The following is a 21605-nucleotide window of genomic DNA, read 5'->3' as shown; positions in this document are numbered from 1 at the left end:
GAGATAGAAAAATGGAAGAAAAGCAAGGAAAAAACTCAGAAAAATTTGTACAAAAATTGTTAACAAGAGGTAATGAGTGGGCAATCTTTTTTTATTATTATTATTATTTTGAGCTTTTCCTCATTACAGAGGCTTATCTCCAACATAATAATTTACTTGGAAATTACAATACAAACAATAAACATCCTTAAACTACATTTTCAAAATATTCCTCCAGGTGTTTTGATCTTGTGTGTCCTCTTCTTCTGCGCCCATTCTCCTCATTGTGTGGTGTACATTTTGGAGCCAGGTGGTCATAGGTCATCCTCTTCTACATGATACAAAAAAATGACTGGAAAAGAAAAAAAGGAAAAAATCGATTATGAAAGTCTGGAAAACAGATGAAATTGTAAAAACTGGGTAAACAGAGAGCAAAAGTCATAAGAAAAAATGTAAACTACTTAGCTTGGCAATCAAAGTGACGTAACAGATGGTAATAAAAGGTGTAAAGTGCTGATTAATCTTCGTGATACAGGTAAATAAACAAATGGATTGCGACATAAGGTAGAAAACAGATGACAGTTTGAACAAGACCGACGACAACACACACTGACAAGAGGGTTACACAACAAGGAATGATGGCCACATGGGCTAATATAACGACGAAAGTAATCAATTATTGACAAAATTATTTAATTGGGTAGATAAAAAAATCTACACACCAAGCGGCGGCAGACTGCACCCATAACTGGCAAGCAAGGTTTTCAAATCTCACCCGATGCAGTACCCAACAGTCAGTCTTTCCTTCTCATCCTGTACGGTAAGTCATCCCTGAAACGCAGTTCTGGGTGACTTTCCTGAAATCTACCCCTTTTCCTTCACCCCTCTTCCTTCCCCTTCAACCCTTCTGCCCGAAGAAGGAGCCAATGGCTCCAAAAGCTTGTCAATTACAACCGTCTTTTCTGTGTGCGTTCTGCCGCCATCGCTTGGTGAGAAGATTTATCTATCCAATTAAATAAGAATATATCTAGAAACAAAGATGATGTGACTTACCAAACGAAAGCGCTGGCAGGCTGATAGACACACAAACACAAACATACACACAAAATTCAAGCTTTCGCAACCAACGGTTGCTTCATCAGGAAAGAGGGAAGGAGAGGGAAAGATGAAAGGATGTGGGTTTTAAGGGAGGGGGTAAGGAGTCATTCCAATCCCGGGAGCGGAAAGACTTACCTTAGGGGGAAGAAAGGACAGGTATACACTCGCGCAATCACACACATATCCATCCGCACATACACAGACACAAGCAAACATTTGTAAAGGCAAAGAGTTTGGGCAGAGATGTCAGTCGAGGTGGAAGTACAAAGGCAAAGATGTTGTTGAATGACAGGTGAGGAATGAGCGGCGGCAACTTGAAATTAGCGGAGGTTGAGGCCTGGCGGGTAACGAGAAGAGAGGATATACTGAAAGGCAAGTTCCCATCTCCCGAGTTCTGACAGGTTGGTGTTAGTGGGAAGTATCCAGATAACCCGGACGGTGTAACACTGTGTCAAGATGTGCTGGCCGTTCACCAAGGCATGTTTAGCCACAGGGTGATCTTCATTACCAACAAACACTGTCTGCCTGTGTCCATTCATGCTAATGGACAGTTTGTTGCTGGTCATTCCCACATAGAAAGCTTCACAGTGTAGGCAGGTCAGCTGGTAAATCACGTGGGTGCTTTCACATGTGGCTATGCTTTCTATGTGGGAATGACCAGCAACAAACTGTCCATTCGCATAAATCGACACAGGCAGACAGTGTTTGTTGGTAAATTTATATGTGAAATTATTCATGTAATTAATACACTTCGATATATTACGTGTTTTAAAATTTGTGGTTTATAAGACTCAAATTAAAGTCCGATTGTAGGTTAAAGCACAGAGTTCCATGCGATTTTAAGACGTTCCTGAAATTCCTGGAGATTTTTCCATGTAAAATGTAACTCCCTGAGAATTCCAGGTATTCTAGAAGAACGACCACCTTGGTAATGTATTAAAGCTTCTGTGAACTGTAACTGAAATAAATATATAAATATCTTTTTGGATCATTCGAAAAAATTGCTGCGACTATGTTGCAATTTGTGGCCACCAAGGTGAGATTTATTTTCAGTGTTTTACAGCAGGCTATCATAATCACATGCGTGTGCGGGTGTGCACGTGCACACACAAGAGTTCACCAGCGAATTCCTTAAGATACCCATCTTATTCAAGCACTGCCAGTTCCTCATTTAGATTTTAAAAAAATAACTGAATCTCAGTAATGAAAGGACGAACACAATAAAGTGGGACACAGACAAGAGGAAAAATGCTTCTACTGGAGCATAAACAAGACTTAAGACAGATGGCAGCTGCCTCATTCAACTTTTATCAACACTTAAAAATTTTCCCAAGAATTTTTGTCATGTGAACATATTCACATCCTTTTTAACATGCAACTCACATCTCAATCGCCAAGCTGCTACAACTGTAATCCACTAACACACCCACTAATTCCTCACTGCAAGTCTACTCCAACCCATCCACTCCCAGTTGCCCACTTTCATCCACTCATTCATTCAGCCTCACTCATAGTTATTGCCTCTTAACTGTCACTGTTTCATTACTAACAACCACAGTCTCCATTATGTACTACTACTACTACTACTACTACTACTACTACTACTACTACTACTGTCTCTTCTCACTGTCACTATCTCTCTCTTCCTCACTATTGATGTCGTAGACTGTCTCTCATTATCACCAGCTCTCACCCATTTTCACTTTCTCCTTCTCTTTATTCCTCTCCCACTGGCACTGTCCCCATTCTTTTCCTAGCACTGTTAAGCCAAAATTTTTGGGAAAAATTTTAAATGTGCTGAGGAAGGTAGACTGGGGCAGCTGATACCAGACTTTTCAGTCAAGAGTCTTTTAAAACAGGAGCATATTAGTCTTTTTTGTGCTCTGATAAGAGCATTTTTCTGCTGGTTCCCTTGTTTTCCTTGCTACAGCAGGGCATGTCACTCATATGAAACAAACTTTATGGGACAGTAAGATTCTGACAGTTTTTTTACAGAAAGTTGAAATAAAACAAAACTAATTTTATACCTCTCAACAGATTTTACACATACAAAAATTTTGCTTGTGTTACAGTAATACAACACGGGGGTCTCGGAACCCTTCCAATGATAAGGGAGACACTTTACAGCATATTTCTCCATGCTACATGACTTATAAACTTTGTTTTCACCTCAGATTGGATATTATGGGTGTCTTATGTGTACAAGTATGGTAACACAACCTCTTTACCTCAGAAATGGATAAAAACAGCTAGAAAATTTTCATAGTTTTTCAAGATCGGGATCTTAGGAACATACTCTAAAAATTTCAGCCATTTGCTGTGCCTAGCCATCTTGGAATTCGTAGCTCAGTTTTGGTGCCTGAAAGCTGTGCATTTCAGGTTTGAACTAAATGGTGCCTCCGTAAGCCCCTTAAGGCATGTCATATACCACATGTAATGCGAAGAAACCAATCGAATTGTACCATTTGCCTAAACAGGAGGAAGTGTGTAATATTCAAACTTTGACCTTGTACTGCATGACAGTTACAATAAAACAATCCCTCTGTTGGGTATACAAATGGTCCCCAGCCCACAGGTTACCAAAAACACTTGACTGTCTTTCTATCACCAATAGAACCTGGGGTAAAAGCCCAGAAAAATCCACTTTTTATGCACAGCATTTTGGAAAATATTAGGCAGCACACACTATCACATGCATACAGATTCAGAACAAATATACGGTGCAAATTCTGCCAGAATTGACTTCAATTTCACCTTACATCAGGAATGTTTATCAGCAACACCTTCCTTCTGAACAGCATGTTACAAAAACAGTGGCAACAGGAGCAAGGCTCTTTCACAACTGGACAAGAGGAAAAAATAATTCAGTTTATGAGACTGACATATACCCAATAAGATTTATAATAAAATTGTTTTATTTCAAGTTGCTTCTGTACATGGAATGGAAAGAATTGACCCACAAATGGAAAAGTAGTAACATTTCATGCACAAATGGCTATTTCATATTTTAACACAATAGTCCAGACATCTTAAATGTAGGAAGTATATTTTATTCAATACAGTCCTTTGTTTAATAATCACTCACACTAAAACATAGACACATTGTGGACATACAAGGATCTGGCTAAATTCTTTGGTAATGTATTTAAGTTTGTGCACTGGAACATGTACACATTTTGTCACAGATTAATTATTTTATCAGAATTTAATTTCACGCTCTCTCTTTTGCTGTTTTATCCACAGCAAAATATTTTGTGCTGAGGTACATCCATATGATTAAAGGAGTGGATTATTGTAATGCCAGTGACTTACAATCACAGAATTCACAATGTGTATGTTTTACTACATAATTCACGTTCACGTTCAGGAACGGTATCTGCAAACCAAAAGATGCAGAACTTTACTTTCTGACATGGAATTTTCTTATAATTTGTTTAAAAACACAGAAAATCTTGCTTTATGGATTAAATATAATCCAAATTTTTACTATTAATTGCACAAATAAGTAGGTACCATACACACAACCTACACAATGTGGTACAAAGACAATGAGTAAAAGCAAACTGCTGAAAATTATGGAAGGTCTATTTCGACCACAACGAGAATGTCTTCTGAAGAATGTCTTCTTAGATATTTAGGAGAAAAATTGAGACCTTATTCAAAAGAAACTTAACAGAAAAAAAACTGACCAAGTGTAATGAATGTATCAAACCAAATTTGCAGCGAAGGGGTGCAGTGTGGTTGTGCATCTGAGGGAAAAAAAGAAAAGTGGTGACTGCAAGAAATTACAAATGGAGGGTGATGAAAGAAGAAAACAGGGTCTTCATTGATGGCAAATCTACATTAAAACCAGTAACATCAAGTGGTATGATAATGCATAGTGCACATGAGGAAAAATTCCATCAAAATAAATTTGCAGCAATTTGGGCTCTCACTGAAGACGATGATTCATTCTATACTTCATGATACAGAGAATCAAATAGTTTCATGCCACTAAAATTTTTTACATGATATCCTAATTGGTACACAGAAGAATAATTTTATGTTGTATTTGTAACAATGATAATTGTAACAATGATCCATGATATCTACATACCACCTTCCATGCTAAAATTTGTGTTTACAAACCCTGTACTGTCTCAAAACAACTATAAAAAGTTATGAAAATTATGGCAAACAAATATACAAAGTTCAGACAAATGAAATTCTAGAAGACTATACAATACATATCTAGACACAGATAACATGGAATTCCAGTCGTCTAAGAATTTTTAGCAACACAGTGCACAGCTCCAACCCAATTACTTGCTTAAAATTGAGAGCAATGAGTAGCTGCATACTTATCCATGTCTTCTGCCACATAACTTTCATCATCTGTATTATCAGCTGGCCATTATTTTTCTCTTTCTACAGCTCATGTGACACACAACTTGACTCTCACAAGCAACTGTCATTTCTAATTATTATTATTATAAAGTAAATACAGGCATTGTACAAAATAAGATCACTAAAAGGAGGATTTCAGTATGAACTTTTGTGCATTTTTGTTACTTTACACAGACCACATAATTTTACATTCACATTAACACACACAACAGCTTGTTTCACAGCAGAAAATATACATTTACCACATCGCTTCCCTTCTACTCCAACTAAGTTATAATTTCTAACAAATATTTCATTATCATTTATTTAAAATAACATAAATGGCACATAGTCAAAACAGATAAAGGTATACATGAACTTTCCAAGTGGGCAAGAACAATTATTACAAAGAGATGAAAACCAAATAATGCAGGCAAAAAACAAAAAAATGTTGGGTATTAGTTCTGTTTCCCAACAAGAAGTTCAAGCTAATTCCCAGTTTGTGCTATACTTGCATATGATATCACTCCCGTTTGGTCCTATGTTTTGTGTACCTATGCAGCCTTCTTACACATATTTCATAAGATAATGTGTATGGTACTTCAAACAATTGCCCAGCTAGTAGAATATTACCTCTGACAAGTGGCACTAAATCTTGACAAAGCAATAATAAAATGAACACTAGTACGATGATGATGATGATGATGATACCAATGATGGTACCAATTTTAACACAGTCCACTTTTTTTACACAATCCAATCGAGCTACTGTCACAAATGATGATGACGATGAAATGATGACAACACAAACACCAAGTGCCCGGGTGGAGAAAATCCTCAACCCAGCTGGGAATCGAACCCAGGACCCCGTGATCCAGAGACGGCAATGCTAGCCACTAGACCACGATCTGCGGACAACACTAGTAGGAAAAGGATAGGTTGCTAATCATCGTAAAGATGACATGTTGAGTTGCAGACAGACATTCCGAAGCTGCTGGAGATAGCAGTTGTGTGTGTGTTGTGTGTTTGCTTGTGTGAATGTGTGCAAGTTTTCATTTCTGAAGAAGGCGTTGGCCAAAAGTTAAATGTGTTACAGTATTTTCATTTTGCATGTCTGCAACTCAATGTATCTTCTTTACAGTGAGTAGCAATCAATCATTTTTCTAATATTTTTGATATTTCAACCTGGAGTTTCCATTGTTTGATTTTGCTAATAAAATGAGAAATATTTCAGAATTAATGCTCCACTACTGCACCAAGACTATATTTTCAATTAAATACTTCATTTTATAAGAAACCTAAGTATGCATCAATGCAAAAGATAATAATGTCACTAAGACTTTCAATAAGCACAACTCCCACTGAAGAGTATCACTTACCATAAAAAGTGAGAAAATGTTGTTCCATAAAAAGCTGGAACGGTAAGAAGCGCAGAAAAGGAGTGCGTATGTTGGGGAGGGTCAGTAAGAGAATGATTTAATATTTGGGAAAACTATCCTGCAACTATATCACAGTGACATAAAAATTATTATGAATGATTGATAAATAATGTTGGTGAGAACTCTAACCACTGACCTTCAATTAACATTCTCACTGTCACCACCCTCCCTCTGCTACATTCAGAAGAGAACTTTGCTTCTGAGAATGCAAGAAATACAAAGAATTCCTTCAATTCACTAACTGATACAGTTACTGATGGGAACAGAATTTTTACAAATTCCTTACTGCTTACAATTTTTTTCAGTTTCCTTGTCCTAAGTACCTTCACTTTCAATATTACCTTTATCTGAAAAATATTTCAAAATATGAATTACGAAAAATAATACTGCTCTATGTTGAAATTACAGATCTTCAAGGAAATATTTCCTTTGTCTTAGACAGTACATTTCTAGACAAATAAAATATAAAAAACTAATTAATTTCACTAACTACTTGGTGGTACATTGTTTTCCACTGGACCATTAAGGACAAGGCTTTCTTCTAATAATATTTCAGTTTCCTCATCTGAAATAAAAGAAAAAGAGAACAACATAAGATGAAACAGCATATGCATTTGAAATTTGGGAAGAGTGGCCATAAAGATAAGTCACAAACACACACACACACACACACACACACACACACACACACACACACACACACCCTACACTAAAAGAATTTGTAGTAGAGGTAGAGCGGGAGGAGGGGGGGGGGGGAGGCAAAGATCATGAAACATTATTGAATAAGGCAAAAAAAAAAAGGGCAGTTTTACATACTGGCAGCCATTCAATCTTTAAACAAATGACCAATATTTGTCAAACAGGCTGAAATTCAAAGCATCAGTGCAGTTTTCTTTAGCTGACGCTACACAGTTCCTCACTAGATCTCAACTAGACATCTCGCGGACAAATCGAAAGTCATCCCCTCCTCCCCTCCCCCCCCCCCCCCCCCCCCCCACACACACACACACACACACACACACACACACAGAGAGAGGCAAGTGTATACTAAACTTATGAAATCAGAATTAATTCTAACTATTTGAGTAACCATTTTTTTTTTAAGATCCATAAATTCTTCCTCCATTACCTTTCTTATTCTCCACCTTCAGACTCTTCAGTTTTCAATTTACGAATCGCACCTTGTGAGAGAGGTCTCGCACTGTGCATTTATGTGGACAATATTTCTTTATTATTACAGAAATATGTGAGTGAGTGTGGTTTTAATGTCTTCAAGTAAGAATAATTTGAACCAAATATACAGGGTGTTACAAACAGGTACGGCCAAACTTTCAGGAAACATTCCTCACACACAAATAAAGAAAAGATGTTATGTGGACATGTGTCCTGAAACGCTTAATTTCCATGTTAGAGCTCATTTTAGTTTCGTCAGTATGTACTGTACTTCCTCGATTCACCGGCAGTTGGCCCAATTGAAGTAAGGTAATGTTGACTTCGGTGCTTGTGTTGACATGCGACTCGTTGCTCTACAGTACTAGCATCAGGCACATCAGTACGTAGCATGAACAGGTTAGTGTTCATCACGAACATGGTTTTGCAGTCAGTGCAATGTTTACAAATGCGGAGTTGGCAGATGCCCATTTGAAGTATGGATTATCACGGGGCAATAGCCGTGGCGTGGTACGTTTGTATCGAGACAAATTTACAGAACGAAGGTGTCCCGACAGGAAGACGTTCGAAGCAATTGATTGGAGTCTTAGGGAGCACAGAACATTCCAGCCTATGACTCGCGACTGGGGAAGACCTAGAACGATGAGGACACCGGCAATGGACGAGGCAATTCTTCGTGCAGTTGATGATAACCCTAATATCAGCGTCAGAGAAGTTGCTGCTGTACAAGGTAACATTGACTACGTCACTGTATGGAGAGTGCTACGGGAGAACCAGTTGTTTCCGTACCATGTACAGCGTGTGCAGGCACTATCAGCAGCTTACTGGCCTCCACGGGTACACTTCTGCGAATGGTTCATCCAACAATGTGTCAATCCTCATTTCAGTGCAAATGTTCTCTTTACGGATGAGGCTTCATTCCAACGTGATCAAATTGTAAATTTTCACAATCAACATGTGTGGGCTGACGAGAATCCGCACGCAATTGTGCAATCACGTCATCAACACAGATTTTCTGTGAATGTTTGGGCAGGCATTGTTGGTGATGTCTTGATTGGGCCCCATGTTCTTCCACCTACGCTCAATGGAGCACGTTATCATGATTTCATACGGGATACTCTACCTGTGCTGCTAGAACATGTGCCTTTACAAGTATGACACAACATGGGGTTCATGCACGATGGAGCTCCTGCACATTTCAGTCGAAGTGTTCGTACGCTTCTCAACAACAGATTCGGTGACCGATGGATTGGTAGAGGCAGACCAATTCCATGGCCTCCACACTCTCCTGACCTCAACCCTTTTGACTTTCATTTATGGGGGCATTTGAAAGCTCTTGTCTATGCAACCCCGGTACCAATTGTAGAGACTCTTCGTGCTCGTATTGTGCACGGCTGTGATACAATACGCCATTCTCCAGGGCTGCATCAGCGCATCAGGGATTCCATGCGACGGAGGGTGGATGCATGTATCCTCGCTAACGGAGGAGATTTTGAACATTTCCTGTAACAAAGTGTTTGAAGTCACGCTGGTACGTTCTGTTGCTGTGTGTTTCCATTCCATGATTAATGTGATTTGAAGAGAAGTAATAAAATGAGCTCTAACATGGAAAGCAAGCGTTTCCGGACACATGTCCACATAACACATTTTCTTTCGTTGTGTGTGAGGAATGTTTCCTGAAAGTTTGGCCGTACCTTTTTGTAACACCCTGTGTAACTTTTAAACAAAACTGTCCAACAGTTGCCTCTGCTGTAAAATGCTGAATATATCAGGACACTGAACTGGGAAAGTTGGCTAGGTACATATTTCTCCACGTATGTCCAATAACATGAGTACTTCGCAAAAAACTCTGGAAAACAGTGTCTATTCTAAATTTAATACTTTTACTGATACTGCTACTTCACTGATTCTACTTCTTTTCCTGCAGAGTTTAATTTATGTTTTATGATATTGTACATGTCTAAACATATAAGATAAGGTTTCAGAAAAAAGTGTAGATAAAGCAAATAGCCTGCCACGAATTACCTGATTCATCAGATAGCTGCTGCGGAGAGAGGCGACACCCACGAGCTAAGTAAGCTTGGAGGCGGCTGACGGATGCTAATATAAGACCGAGGAATGGTGGTGAAGGTGTAAGTGGCCGGGAGATATATTCAGGGTGATATTGTGTTGCAATGTAATATGGGTGCCCTTCCAACTCCAAAACTTCCATTCGAACTTTCTCCTCATCGTGACCTGTCCACAGAAATGAAAATTGCTAATCTGATGTATGCACCTGGTTAAGCATAATTAACAAAAAAGATAATTATCAGTTGTGAGGTGACAAAATCATCATAAACATCTGTAAAGTATCAGTTCATCATTATAGAACATATGCATGGTTAAACACTGCATTGAACTGTAGTAGACAGACACATATCAATAATTTAACTCACTCACTATAACGTACCTGTAAAGCCTTTTGCAAGGACATTAAATTTTAGTAGTACTTTCATCGTGACATTAGTTAAAACTGAGGGTTGGTCCCAACTTACATCTGGTTCTATCCTTTCACCAAAGTATGAAATGCACTCATTTAAAATGTAGTGCCTGGTGATTTGTAAGTCACAGGCATCCCGAGACTGGAAGTACCTCACTGGAACATGAAGCCATGAACCACTGGACTGTGACCTACTGGGAGGTGGGAAAGCTTGAAGAGAATGTATGTAAGTACACAACTGGATTGTTGGCTTCATTAACTGCAGCTTATTGTCTCTCACTGACAGCTGCTCTTCCTCCCATAGCTGCATGGTTCTCAGACTATGAGATGACAGCCTGAAGGCAAAAAGCATACTGTGTCACTGTGTTCCCTGCAGGCCTCCACAGCTGTTTTGTCTTGCTTGCTCATTTCCCCAAACCGCTACATGCCCTAATACCCTGAAGAATCATACATGCTTCCTTGGTTTTGAAGAAGGGACACTTTGCCCTGTATTTTATCACTTTCTTTGCTTGGTACATTTGCTATAATGTTTGTAGGGTACACAGGAACTCAGAGCAGATGAGAATGTTTCTGATTTGATGAGATGTCATCTGTCCCAGTGCCTTGAACAATGGTCAAGAAGAGTCAGTTTGTTTACAAACTGCATTTGTATTCAGTATTATTTTGTTGAATGTTTCTGACCAAGATAACTATTGACAAAAAAGCACACTAGACTCTCAAGAGTCCAGTTCGTAGAATTACCTTAATAAAAATATGAGATAAAATGATTTAACAGCCCACAAAATAATAAATTTTAAATGTAATAAACTGAAAAGCTCATGCAGACTGACATTCTATTTAAGACAAACAGAAATTACAGACATTGGCTGCGAGTGGATATAGACTGAAATCAATGAGGAAAGCTGAAAATTTGTGCCAAACCAGGATTCGAACCTGGGTCTCCTACTTATTAGGAACAGATTTGACCACTAAGCCATCTGGACACAGTGGTCATTGCAACTGCACAGACTACCCTAGCACGCCTCCAGTCAGACCCAAATTTCCAACTTATCCACACACTACTAACACAATGCCCCTTGCCCGTTATCCTCACTACTCACAGCATTTCGCCCATTCCCGTAAGAGTATGAGCCTGAAGTGCATCTGCATTAAAGGGATCACTGGTCTTCATGCGCATGCACACCCTCGTGCGTACACGCACTTAAATATCATGGACGTAAAATACGTGACAGTGGCGACACTTTCTTTTTTTATTCTTTTGTGTGTTCAAAATGTCAGGGTTTTAAAAACTTGAGAACAATTCCAAATACCGTATAAGCTAATAAGTGATGTTATTCAATTATATCTTTGTATCTGAAAATACTATTTTGAAACGAGTCATGAGTTAGAAGGAATGTACTAGAACAAGTTAACCTCCTTCAAGTATCCCGTACTTTCAGGAGCAATTACACAAGTGTTTTATTTTCACACAAGAAATTAAGAGCTCAAAGGTGGACATGAATCATCAGTTTCCATGTACAAAGCATTATACAATCTATAGAAATTGTATCACATGTAACACTACTGCCTTAGATATATGCATAATTAGTTTTTCAAGCAGAATACCAAATCTGACAGTGAAGCTTGTTTATAAGAACACAATGTGTGGACACTTAACAGGGTGTATACGTGGACAAGGAAAAATAAATTCCTGGATTTCCCGGTTAAAAATACACTTTCTCCCGGGGGAAAACATACGTTTTCCATGTTAAGTGACAGTATATTTTCCCTTATCAATCTTTTGAATGGTTATGGTTTTATACACGGGCGTAGAATTTCCCGGCACTTAAGGAAACGAAACACAGGGAAAAAGACATGTTTTGGAAATATCTTTGATGTGCAGCAACATGTACACTGTGTATTTTCGTATTACGAAGTATACATTGGAATTCCACCAAACACTGCATGTTACTTTCCGAATCATTGAAATCGAGATTGCGATGAGCGTTTGTAAGCCAGTCGTAGCTCATGTCACGTGATTTCACCAGCCGATGGCAGCGGATATTCAGAGCCTAGGACACGTGATGTAGTCAGCCAACAGCAACATCACTGTTAAGTAGCATGAACACACAAACAGGGAAAGTTAATAGTTTAAATTAATATACACAGTGTTGCTGCAATAAAAACAAAGCTTTCACATATAATATTGGTCTCCAAGGTCAATAAGCTGCAAGAGAAGCTAAGCTTTCGCATATAATGTTGATCTTTCTTGCGCGTGTTACACTTAAGATATATCACACAAATGTGCCAGTAAAATTTTTAATAATGACATAAATGTCTGATCTTCAGGGTTCGAAATTCTTCTAAATGACTCCGTCATCAAAGACTTGATTTTTAAATGAGAGTCAAACACTCTGCGATTTAATAAATTCACAGTACATTCTCGCAAATAGTTCAACTTATGTAAAAGGATATTTACTTTCAAAGTAACGCTTTTCAAACTACCATTCGCAATATTTTCCCGCAACCTGTTAGAAATAGGTTTGTTTCAGCACTTGTCAGAGTGTGCAGATAACAGGTGACACCGCGCTATCATGACAGAGGATACTCCAAGAGCATTGGAATTTTGTGAACCATTCTAAAATGTGCATACTTAAAGTGCACATTTGTATGTCCAGATTACCAATGAAGTAGACCTTGACCTGATATTAAGCTTTTCAGTGTGTTTTTCGGGATGTAAATTTTCTTGGAGCACCAGTACTGTATTATATCATGTTTGGTTTTTTATTATGGCAAAATGTCATATGTGCTAGAAGATGAAAACGTGCACTTGAAATGCAGCGAACAGTTGAAACTAGCCAGTACTGTGGAATTAAACATTTTGTTTCAAATACATTGACTGCCTCTGTGGAAAAAGTTTATAAAAGTCACATTTCTTTAGCAAACCGCCAAAAATAACTTCAGCCAAAAATAACTTCATTGTTCTGCAAGGCGATTAATGCTTGACTGTCAGAAAATTGGAAATAAAATAAAATCTGAAACTAATGACAAATTTCAGCCTTGCATAATTATGTGAATGCATTTTAATTCACTTGATAGCTCCCGGCCACAGATACCCATTGTTTTCATTTGACACGAGAGTAAACGAGGGGGAAACAGCAAAATCACTAAATGTAAACACGGGTCACGTGGAGACTACCCACTATAACTCAGACTGCTCCACAAATCAGCCCCAAATCTACGATATTTGCGAACGGAGTCAATACTAAAAAAAATGAATTTTCAAAAATATGTTCATCTTGTAGCGCATATCTTTCTGAAAAATCTGAAACATAAAACACATGTGTTCGAGGAAATGTTAAGACTTATTATTTGGTCTGAAGTGTGCCAAAGTGCAGTGCCACACCTCTTCATAAAGCATTCTTCTATCGCACGTCACTGCATTTCGCTCTGTGGAATTGAAACGTGTATATTTTGCAATGGATGCCATCAAACTATATTCACGACAGTGGAAATTGAAATGTCCTGTGGTGCCTCCCCTGCTCCCAGTCGGCCGGTTTGACAGCCTGCCCCTCTTTAAAAAAAATCTCGCAATTAATAGCGGATCGGAGTATTTGTAATCGGGAGAACAAGAACTCTTCAGAAAATTTGCACTCTTCATTGCCTATTAGCTAATAACTTGCTGTTTTGTGTGATATAAAATTAAATATAGGATACATAAAACCAATAAAGACAAGAGATAAGCAAGAAGTTACATATTTCTTCAATCCTTAGACCCCAGCATTTTTTTTTCCTCTCTAATCTTGCTACAGCTTTACATGGAGCACTTTCCTTTCTGCGAAAGAATCTATTACCTCATCAAAATTTGTCAAATGTTTTGCTACCAGAAAAATCGAAATGTCGTTATACTGAAAAAACTGTTGACACAAATAATACCCAAGACTGGTGTGGTTTCTCGATCTGATTACATATATTTTGTCATTGTCTGCTAGATAAAACAAAATAGGCCTTTCTAATATTGCAGCAATTTTGTAACACACACCAAATAAACGAGACTGTTTTGGCACAAATGGCCATTTTTATAACAAGACAGAATATAATTCATGAAGTACCAATATCAAATGCCTATTAGGCCTACAACAAGCAAAAAGCTTTACGTTGGGAAATAGTTTCACATTTCATTCATACACATAAGTTTCTCAAGCATGAGATTGAAAAGAAGTATTACAAAAATTTTATATAAATTTGGAATTGTCTTATTCTTCCACAATTTGTGTGATGCCCCTTTTCTTCTCCTTCCTCATTCTAACAAACAATCTTGTCATCAACAATTCTGTAGCTATTCCTGCCATTGTCAAAAATTGTTCGCCGATTAACTTCACTGACCCTGCCAGAATCACCTGTTTAGTTATCCTGCGATTATATTCCGGTTAGGCGCTATTATGTGTTCATAGAACACGTTTTCTGCGTTACTTCCAAAATAGAACTTAAGCGGCTTACTAGTATAGCGATCTGGCCATAAGTTTTCTGTCAAAATTTCATTTTCTTGGGTAAACCAAGAAGATAATACGTAATTTGTCTCACCTGTTATTCCTGTCAGTGGTTTATTTCCATTCTGATAGTCTGAATCTATAGATTTCGCTAGTAATTATAACAAAGCTCATCATTTGCAAACCCAATCAACACATAATCAGATAGCGATTGGCATTCATCTGTTTGGCTTTACTCCGCTCAGCTCGTATAGCCCCATCCCCTTTTGTCTGTGGAAAGTTTATTTCTAAATGTGACGAGTATTCTCCAGACAGACATCACGCATTCAAAAATCAACTTATGATTCATTCAGAAATCAACTTAAAATACGTTCAAAAATGTTCAAAAACCAACTGGGAAGCGTTTCAAAATCATATGAATAATCGATAGACAAATGTGCGCTGGATGCTAGGCGCTCTGTGAAACAAGTTCTTTACCTGAAGAATATGAATTTGAAGCCCCCTTTCCCTGGTAGCATCTAGCTGCTTGCTGCGACTGCTTGCACAGCCAACAGCCACATTCCTGTAGCCAGAAGCGGGAAAATCTACAACTCAAACTCGACTCAACTGCGCATGCGCACAAGCCCACTCTTAACTCTAAAATGAATCTAATGTAAACATTTAGGACTTCACACTCATCGGAGGCAATTTGTTGTTACGAACCATTGCACAGTCTTCCTAAAGCCTTTGACACACGCTTGCATGAGCACTGTGTGTCGTCGTTGTATATGGTGCATTTCCTTCGCAATTTAAGCTATTTTCGTTTTTTTCTCTTGTTTATGTTTTATTGTTGAAGTATTATTCTGCAGCAGTGGGATACAGTAACATCCCTTGTTTTCTTACCAGTAAAAATTACAAAAATTTAACTGAAAACTAAAACAATGAAAAATTCCCGGCATTCTAGAAAGTTCGAAGGTTTTTCCCAGATCACCCAGTTGTCCCGGGGCAAATACACCCTGACTAAAGAGCACCTGTTAATTGCATGTGAATTTTGAAGCAAGTGTCTTCACAAGCACAGGATACGCCAATATGAATACTTCAGAACGTAACCAAAATTAATATAATTACAGTGTTGCACGTAGCACGAAATGAATTTAAAAGCAAAACTGTTGCCAACCGATTTGAAAATAAATCTTAAGAAGTTTCTGCCTTATATAAAATCAATCTATTCCGTCACCTAAGTGATCGTATCAGCAACAAAATGGGAGACAAATAAAAGGTCGAAATACTAAATTTGACCTATCAAAATTGTTTCACTGTAGAAGACGATAATAAAATTGTTCCTTTCAATCATCGTATGAATGCGGAGATGGTAGGTACTGTGAAATGTAATTTCAGAACAAAAAATCAACTAAAACCACTTAATGGTGGAAAGGCTTTGGACCTCATGAAATTCCTGTGACATTCTACATAATATACAAAAAACTTGCTCCTCATCTAGTAGCAGTTCATCATAGGCTGCTGGAACAACATCGGGTATTAAGTGATTGGAGAGAAAAAGTGCAAGTCATACCTATTTTCAGAAAATGTTGTCAGACAGACGCACATAATTGCAGGATTATACTGCTGATGTCACTCTGTTGCAAAGTTATAGGACACATTTTAGTCACACACACATTACAACCTTTTTGGAGAAGGTAATTCACTATTTAAAATAATAATAATAATCAACTTTTATTCTGCAAACAGAAATTTCGAGAATCTACACATGCTCTGTTCATCCATGAGATGAATTATTACAGCACTATCTATCACAAAGCAAAAAAAGTGGTCCAACTAAAACATTCATATTTCTTCACGTACTACACGAATATGTAATAAAAAATGGGGGTTCCTATTTTTTTTATATATATATATATATATATATATAAAAAAAAACACAGTTGATATCCGTTTGACCTATGGCAGCGCCATATAGCGGGCCAACCATAGCGCCATCTGGTTTCCCCCTTCAAGCTAGACAAGTTTCGTTCTTCATAGTTTTTTCGTTTGATGCTTATTTCGTGAGATATTTGGTCCAGTCACTATCAATGGACCGCCCTGTATAAATTTAGTTGTTGATAAAAGTGACAACAGCCTGATTCATTGGAAGAATCCTAGAATAACTTAATTCATTCTTGCAAGACATTGCTTATAAACCACTTGTTCAACTGATTTCTGAGTATTCTCATCACATTTTATTAATACAAGGGAGAGAAGATATGACAAAGAACATGTTTCATCACCTGTTCACCTAGTAACATTGAGTGCTTTACTGAAATCTTTAACAAATTCTGGTGGCAGATGGTACAAGAGGGGTTTCTGCATCATGGAGATGTTTACAGTTAAAATTCTGAGACAGCATATTCCAATGGGCAACCCTCACACATACTCACTGTTAAACGACCACAATGAGAAATCAGATAAATTTGATGTCACACAGAGGATTACTAAAAGTCATTCTTTTCATGTACTATCTGTGATTGGAACAGGGGAGAGAGACACTATATGTTAGTACCACAAGTGTCCTTTGCCCCACACCATCAGATTGCCTGTGGGGTACAGATACAGATGTAGTGGGGACTGTCAATGTTTCTCTGTCATACATTTCCAGTTCCATAACTTCCTCTTTTGCATATTCATAATACAACAAGAATCACTTCATTTCAATGATACAAACTAGCAGCAAAAGCCACACAGTCCAAAGCATGCAACCCCAAAGCCCCAACCTAAGTGCAGAGCACACAAGCACTGGAAAATGAAACCAACAATGTTTCTATAATCACAGTGAAGTTATCCTACTGCAGTAATGCCAAGACTGCAAACAGCAACATGTAATGCAAGTGGTCTCTCAATGGTGCTCTTGAGATGCACTGAGCACCTGACACTTGGGCAATTATTAGTGCTGCTCACACGTGTCATCTTCCTATTTGATCATTTCTAAACAACAAATTGCTTAATACTACATTCACTCGGTAAAATAATGACAGTATCAGACTGACAACCTGAGATTCACTTGATATGTCCCTAAGAAGAACTTTAATCTGTTATTGTTTCACAATATGAGAGTATTTGAGAAATAATCAAAAACAACGTGAAATATTTTACTGACTCACCCACAAACTTCATTCCAGCAGACTCTAAGTCAGCAACATACTTAGGGTTTACTTCATATCGATGCCTGTGCCTTTCTTGAATGTGATCTTTCTTGCCATACAGTTGCCCTGCAATAACATTTGAAGTAAAAAGTAACAGTCTCATTTCTTTGAAATGCACAAAGTCAATTAATTCCATCTTGCAACTACTGCCTGATGAATACTGAAACTGTCACAAAAAGAATGAGTTTAAGGAAAAAGGTAAAGTACATAAGGAATTAAGTCAAACATCACGAAGGCTCATCAACACCTCTGAATGTGCTATTACGTTGTCATGTACATGTAATCACAATTCATTTCACATATTGAAATGTCACATTCAACTATCATGCAGCATATATCAAACTCTGGAATCTAAAGAAATGAATCACTTTGAGAAACAATAAGTAGTAGTTCACTATTCATTTGTAGACCCATAGACTTGTTTCCTGCTTAAAATGTGTGAGACAAAATGGGTTAGTGAAGAACTTCACTAAAAAACCTACTTACTCCTTTCTTTACACAATTGTTCTTGATGAGACTACGTATATAATATATGCTCCCTCCCTCCCTCTTTGCTGTTTATTTTAATCAATTTGATTTTCAAATACCACTTTAATATGATTTGCTAATAAACACACCCCATAACTTCATAACACTAATTTTGCTAAGTTCTCAATAAAGCTGTTACACACAAAAAAAGAAACAGTTAAACAGCAAACAAAGTTTGCATTATGACGTTTCAATGACTTTTATGCAAATGCATTACATAGACCTATTCTAAAAATAAAGATTTACAATTATCAATATTTACGTATCTCAGTTATCTGTATTACTATGCAGCTATCCCAGAAGAGGTTGCAAGTTGCCTGTCTAACAGCTTCTGTGAGCTACAAAAATTTGGTTCTCAAAATTTCACATAAGTACTGCCCAAATTTAAAAAAAATATAATGCTGTCATAATCTACTAGTGAAGAGTATTACAATTAGAAATTGTGTGTACCTTGAGACAATATAAGTGAGTGTACATAAATACCCTGACCTTATTCAGCCAGTATTTGAGAATGAGAGCACTCGGAGACTCCAAACAAACTTTGAACACGATTTCAAACCTTTTATAAACTCTCACACGCTTAATGCCAAATATTTGACATAGTAGCTCATTTGTAAAGTAATCACATGGTGATTGGAAGCAATACAAAATGTGAAATTTTTCAACTTTTAGTACAGCTGTCTCATTGTAAGACAAAATAAAGGGGCAGGCAAAATTTAAAATAATAGTTATCTTCATGACTAGAATACAAAAAGCACTGTGTTAAAAATATGGTATAGTGACTTGTGCACTACACTCACTACAAATGTGGCAGTTGTGTTGCGAGAGCAACAAACCACAAGTAAGTAAATAATGACCTGCGTGTAAATGGGTCAGGATGACACTATCCTGTTACAAGGGCAGGAGGAGGTAAGTCAGTGGCAATTTGTGTAATCAACTAGATCTTATTTCCAGCACTTCCAACCACTACTGATCCCCCCCAATGGAGTACAGATACTACTTAAGAAAGTAAAAAGACAACCTGCTCTCAAATGGCATTGTATCAAGCTGTGTTCCTTGGAGGCTTCTTTGTCTGCTATATTCCTATTTATGAAGATTAGCATACAATCAGCAGAGAGTATAAATTTTGCTTCTTGTAAAACAGACAAAGGTGCCCGATGTTCCTCAATAAGCATCCTGAACAGACTTACAGTCAACGAGAAAGCAAAAAGCCAATTAACTACCCTTTTCCTTCTGTTTTTCCCTGGACCACAAGTCCACAGCCACGATAAATGATTAAACAGCGGTCATTGCTGCTTATGCGTCTACCTTCATTAAAATATATTGAAATATATTTTGATTACAGTGCAGCAAAACCAATAGAGGACTTTGTTTAGTATTAAGGTGTACATATGATATACACAATTTCCTCTAGGAACAAGATAAGACCTATATGGGACACTGAAAAACATGAGACAGGGGAATGGGATATTTCTTAGTAAGTACATAATGAACTGACAAAATACCAAAACTTTAAGCTCTTAACTACTTTCTTCTGTCATAAGGACTTCATTTTTTTTTAACATTGCCTTAACAGATAATTTCTAAGAAAACCATTCCAAAAAAGTTATCACTGTTATCAACTCTTTTAAAAATAAATGTTCAATTGGTTACAATGCAAATAATCAAATTACATTCAGCTAAACTTTGATACAATATTCACACATAGAGCTTTGTTTTTACATACTGCCTTAATGTGTTTGAAATTCTGACTTCAAACTCTTGAAGGACTAGGAACGCAGGACTGTACTTTTAGAGCAGATACTGTCTAAACTTATACATTCAGGAAGTGATACGCTGAAAACAGACAATCCTGCCATCTGCTGTAATTTACCATTAACATTTTCCCCCTGATGACTCATTTAACAAGCACACCATCAGCCACCCCATTCTCCTTTCACACGGTAGTATCTATATTCATTACTTATTTTCATGTCTCATGCACTTTTGTGTAGCTCTGTCACATTTGGTAACTCATCCAGGAGCTTGGCATTCTGAATCAGGGTAGTGTTGACGAAACAGTCTAAATTAGCACTGTCCAACTGCTGAGTCATCTCACCCACTCAAGAGTTTCTTCAGTTCCATACTACACATTTTGGAGGTACAGAGATCAAGTCTTTTACACAGCATCACCATCTCTCTTTACAAAAAGAGCGACTTTCGTGTGAGTGATCCATGCTCTGTCGTTACTTGTCTTATTTGGGCAAGTGAGTGTTCAGTAGTAGTGGACCTTATCTTCTTTGGTGAACTTTAGAACTACTTAAAGCAGGCTGTTCCAACCGAGCTCCAGGGAGCCGGAGCGCTCCGGAGCGCTCACTGCGGCAGCTCAGAGCCCGCATGAAGGGGTAAAGCGAACTCACTGCCCCCTGGCCGCATACAGCCGCAACTGACGCAATGATCCTTGTTCAATGACAGCTATGACTAGACGCGGGAGCCCTGTACCTCTGTTGGAGGATACCTTTCTATTCATTGAGAGGGATGGTCGTCCGCAATGTCTTGTATGTCATAAAGTATTCAATTCTGCGAAGAGGTACAATATACAACGACATTATACACGTCTTCACGCTGCGCACTACGATCAGGTAGAAGGCGTTGCACGCAGAGAACTGGTAGCCAGGCTTAAGAACGACATAGCAGGAGATGTAATTTCAAAAACAGTTTCGTAATACGGAGGGTATCAAAACATGCAACATAGTTCGTGTTCTGTAATGCGTTTATAATTTTCAGGTGAATGAGAGCGGAGAAAACACTACTGAATCTGCACTTCGAGCAAGCTACAGGGTCGCTCACATCATTGCGACAAGTGGCAAGCCATTTTCGGTGGGACCACTCGTAAAATCGTGCATGGTAGCTGTTGCAGAAT

General features: G+C 37.9%; 1 protein-coding gene across 1 annotated transcript in view; it reads right to left on the bottom strand.

The window, feature by feature from the left end:
• Positions 1 to 278: 278 nt before the first annotated feature.
• Positions 279 to 21605, bottom strand: part of LOC124775032 (CTP synthase) — an 85937-nt gene continuing 64610 nt past the window's right edge. The window contains exons 11-14 of the mRNA XM_047249803.1: positions 18134 to 18241; positions 10077 to 10286; positions 7372 to 7446; positions 279 to 331 (exon numbers count right to left, since the gene is read on the bottom strand). Coding sequence (XP_047105759.1) covers positions 294 to 331; positions 7372 to 7446; positions 10077 to 10286; positions 18134 to 18241 — 431 coding nt within the window. The 3' untranslated portion in view covers positions 279 to 293. The remainder of the gene's footprint in view (positions 332 to 7371; positions 7447 to 10076; positions 10287 to 18133; positions 18242 to 21605) is intronic.

Source organism: Schistocerca piceifrons, chromosome 2 (assembly GCF_021461385.2).
Source record: "Schistocerca piceifrons isolate TAMUIC-IGC-003096 chromosome 2, iqSchPice1.1, whole genome shotgun sequence".
NCBI lineage: Eukaryota > Metazoa > Arthropoda > Insecta > Orthoptera > Acrididae > Schistocerca > Schistocerca piceifrons.
This window is presented reverse-complemented; position numbering and strand designations above follow the sequence as displayed.